This window comes from Mandrillus leucophaeus, unplaced genomic scaffold (assembly GCF_000951045.1).
Source record: "Mandrillus leucophaeus isolate KB7577 unplaced genomic scaffold, Mleu.le_1.0 Scaffold18, whole genome shotgun sequence".
NCBI classification, from domain to species: Eukaryota; Metazoa; Chordata; class Mammalia; order Primates; family Cercopithecidae; genus Mandrillus; species Mandrillus leucophaeus.
This window is the reverse complement of record NW_012101809.1, coordinates 2727053-2731467: the sequence shown is the minus strand read 5'-3', so window position 1 is coordinate 2731467 and position 4415 is coordinate 2727053. Positions and strand designations below refer to the sequence as shown.

Genomic DNA, 4415 nt, shown 5'->3' with positions numbered 1-4415 from the left:
TTTTTTTTTTTTTTTTGAGACAAAGTCACGCTCTGTCACCTAGGCTGGAGTGTAATGGCTCAATCTCCACTCACTGCAACGTCTACCGCCTGGGTTCATACGATTCTCCTGCCTCAGCCTCTAGAGTAGCTGGGATTACAGGTGCATGCCACCACACCCGGCTACATTTTGAATCTTTAGTAGAGACAGGGTTTCGCCATGTTGGCCAGGCTGGTCTCAAACTCCTGGCTTCAAGTGATCTGCCCACCTTGGCATCCCAAAGTGCTGGGATTACAGGCGTGAACCACTGTACCCAGCCACAGGATACCAACTTCTGCCCAGATAACAGAATGCTTTAAACAGGAGGGCTGGTAAACTTTCCATTATTTTTTGCAAAGCAGTATTAATACAATATCATGTCATTTTGTGAGTGACAGGTAAGAAGAAAAACTGCTGAGTACACGAATACTTGTTCTCTGTTACATTTTAAGCTGCAAATCAACAAAATCACCATATTAAATGAGAAGTGGTCTCACTGGCTCCCCAAAAATCTTTCAGTGACTGTGACTGGCCAGGTCCTGAAGCCATGTAATAGTAAGAAAAGTTAAAGGCTCACCACCCTCTTCGTTCTGCCAGGCCTCTCCACAGAGAATCTGTCCTGACCATTCTCTCGATGAGCTTCTTCCATAGCATGCCATCAGAGGTCACTCGGTACCATTCCTTGCATACAAGTTCAGCAGCACATAGTGATTTGGCATCCAGGTATGACAGAATGTTCTCAGCAATATGATCCAAACCCCGAGCTTTCAGGAGAGGGAGGAGGCAAAGAAAAAGAACACAGAGGGTGGTGAATGATTTTTTACAAAAGGTCCTTTAAAACAGAACAGCATTTGTTCTGCTATGAAGGCACATCATTGTCCCTAGTGTGGTCCAGTTTCTTTTTCAAACAGAGGCTTGGGTAAAATGAGTGTCAATAATTTTTCCATAAGGTTACAGAAATGAACAGTATTTTCCATCTTCCTTTAGATAAGGAAGTTAAAGTTAACAACCAGCAAACCCCCCAAGACATTAAAAATAAAAAGGATTCCAGAAAACAATTCACATCTATCTATATGGATTTCAGCACTAGGGGATGTTCTATGGATGGCATCTCAAACTCTATGATTCAGACCCCCCCAAATCTCTATATTAGGTCCATTTCTCATTCTGTTTCTATTACTGCTGTAGTTCCAAAGCTGTTCGGTTAAAGAAATATCCTTTAAATGTACTGGGGGAGAGGCACTAAGTCAGAATGTGCTGGGTTATAGAATTTTGGGCATGCAGAAAGGAGAGAAGAAGGAAATATAAAATGGCATGGAAATATCCCAAGAGAAAGACAGAGATGTATGTTTAAGTTCAAGAATGAGTTTAATTTCAGATTAAAAAAAAAAACAAAACTATATTTGAGAGTAGCTGCTGCTATAAAACCTAAATGACAGTTGAGTAAAAATGAAAAAAATTCCAGACCAAAAGATAACTTGGTTAGCATTTCAGAGAATATTCTGTAGGAGGTGCAGAGGAAAACAGTGGAGAATAGATCCTGGGGCGTATAAACCAGAAGGGCTTCCCAATTAAAGTTCTCCAACACCCAAATCTGTATTGAGGTCTCAGAAGAAAAGATCCTATAAAATAGGATGAACTCACTAAAAAAACTTCTTTTGCCTGCTGTTCTACATTCACAATTGAGATAAAAATATTCAAAGTTATTTCTGTTTACAAAGTACATATCACATGTTTTCTATAGACTTAAATAGTTCAGAAGAATTCCTTCATACTCTTACTCCCGTAGGCACAAACTTAACAAGAAAGAGAACATGGCATTTCATTTTGGGCCTTTCCCCTGAATCATATCATATAAAGATAGTATGGGTATCAGTCACACTTTTCAGCAAACTTGAGAAAGCAAGCATTAAATGGATTTTGTTTGGCTGGCATCGCATGTTCGTATTTAAGTATAAGCAGATGGAGACGTGCATTACCCAATTCTTATTAAAGAAACATGAACAAAAGCCAATTAAAGGTATAATAACTAGTTCTTCATGTAAAATACAGTAATGGTATGATTTATATTAAAACTTTCTACACCATCAGAAATTTCCAAAATGCTGTCCTGTTTTTAATGGGTGCCATCAAATTGCTCCTGATCATTTCACCAAGTACCTTTAATAAGTCTTTGGAAGTAATTTCACCTAACACTCCAAACAAACCCATTACATTAATGGACTACAGGCACTTTTTGAAGTAGTTTGGTTTACTAAACATAGCCAGATGGTACAGGTTTATAAGTTTAAATGGCCATAAAGCATTAGATTGATGATTTAATACCTCATAGAGTGGTCAGCGGATACACACCAGGGATCAATATTAGGTAAAGGATACACAGGTCTAATCAACTCCTGTTCAATTCTTAGTGGTATAAGCTTGAGATAGTAACATGTCTCAGTGATTGGGGAGAACAAAGTAATGAGGTACACACAGATTGTACAAAGAAAACTGTTTGCCTATGGCTAAAACAAAATCCAATGAGTAAAGAGGGGGCAAAAATCTATTCCATTTAACAAAAGATATAGTTTAAAATTCAGTTTTTACAGGGGTTATTCCTAAGATATAAATAGGTATTTCTTTTGTTTTAAACAGCAACTTAAATTTCTAGTTCAGAAAAACAAAAATTTTAAAAAGGTATAATTAGCAAATATAAAACAAAGTAGTATTAATAGTTGGGAGGCTATGAGCTGGTATATTTTTATCAGGGGATAGTTTGGCACCATGTATTAAAAGCCTTTAAAAATGTTCATATTCCTTAATATATAGCGATTCCATGTCTGTATTTTTTTCCGTAGGATTCCCACAAGATTAATGTATAAAAATTCATCATCACATGGTTTATAATAGGAAAAAATTTTGAAACTACCTAAATGTTCAATAAAGGGGTTAAATAATATGTGCTTCAACCATTGTAAAGAATATTATGCAACAACTGAAAAGAACACATATTCAGAAAAATACATGAAGAGAATGTATTCAGAAAAATGGTCACAAAACATTTATGATCAAAGCTTTATAGGAAAATAAAAACACATACCTAGACAAAACAGAAAGGCTACCTGCCAAAATATTAATAATATAGCAAATCAGTAGTTCTTTCTGAATGCTGGGGTTCTAGGAAATGTTTTTAAATATTTTCTAAGTTCCCTGTAACTTCTATAACTGGAAAACACCACCCCCTCCCCTAACAAGATATGACATTTAAGATAAGATTCATTCAAGTTGGTATGATTTTTTCCTCTTAAAATAAACTTTGAACACACAAGAATCTTATCTTCCTGACATAGCATTCCCCCCAAACACTGACACCTTGGAAGTGTTCTAGGTGTCAGTATTTGGGGGGAATACTATGTCAGGAAAATAAGCCCTTCCAAAAATAAGCATTTAGAAAAACCACAGCACCCTCCAAAAAAATGATTTTACATATCATTTTATATTTATTTATTTAACACCACAACGAGGCTTATGAGATAGCCTTCTTTCTAAAAACTTCAATTAAAAATGTTTTTTATTCATCTGTAGAATTTCAATATTCTGTTGATATATTCTCATAGAAATACAAATCCAAGTACATAAACATATCTTGAAACTAAGACATATTATAAAAGACACAACTTACACCAGGTAACACCTCAGAAAAGATTTTATTTGGACCTATGTATGGGTAAAAATAGGTTGAATAGAAGGGCATGAGTAAGAAGATAGGATAAAAGGAGTCTCGGCTGGGCGCGGTGGCTCATGCCTGTAATCCCAGCACTTTGGGAGGCTGAGGCGGGTGAATCATTGGAGGTCAAGAGTTCAAGATCAGCCTGGTCAATATGGTGAAACCCTGCCTCTACTAAAAACACAAAAATTAGCCAGGCATGGTGTCAGGTGCCTGTAGTCCCAGCTACTCGGGAGGCTGAGGCAGGAGAATTGCCTGAACCTGGGAGGCAGAGGTTGCAATGAGCCAAGATCACGCCACTGCACTCACTCCAGTCTAGGTGACAAAGTGAGACTCTGCCTCAAAAAGAAAAAAAAAAAAAGTCTTTATTTCTAGAGTCTGTTTTTTTAAAAGCTTTATAGCAGCCGAGCGCAGCGGCTCATGCCTGTAATCCTAGCACTCTGGGAGGCCGAGGCGGGACGATCACAGGGTCAGGAGATCGAGACCATCCTGGCTAACACGGTGAAACCCTGTCTCTACTAAAAACACAAAAAATTAGCCAGGCGTGGTGGCGGGCGCCTCTAGTCCCAGCTACTCAGGAGGCTGAGGCAGGAGAATGACGTGAACCCAGGAGGCGGAGCTTGCAGTGAGCCAAGATCACACCACTGCACTCCAGCCTGGGCTACAGAGCAAGACTCCGTCTCAAAAA

The 4415-nt window shown here is 38.1% G+C and overlaps 1 protein-coding gene across 4 annotated transcripts in view; it reads right to left on the bottom strand.

The window, feature by feature from the left end:
- The window catches only part of BTRC (beta-transducin repeat containing E3 ubiquitin protein ligase), a 228348-nt gene that overhangs the window by 34147 nt on the left and 189786 nt on the right, over window positions 1-4415 (bottom strand). For all 4 annotated transcript variants that reach the window (XM_011977424.1, XM_011977425.1, XM_011977426.1 and 1 more), the window contains one exon: window positions 596-782. In XM_011977424.1, coding sequence (XP_011832814.1) covers window positions 596-782 — 187 coding nt within the window. The remainder of the gene's footprint in view (window positions 1-595; window positions 783-4415) is intronic.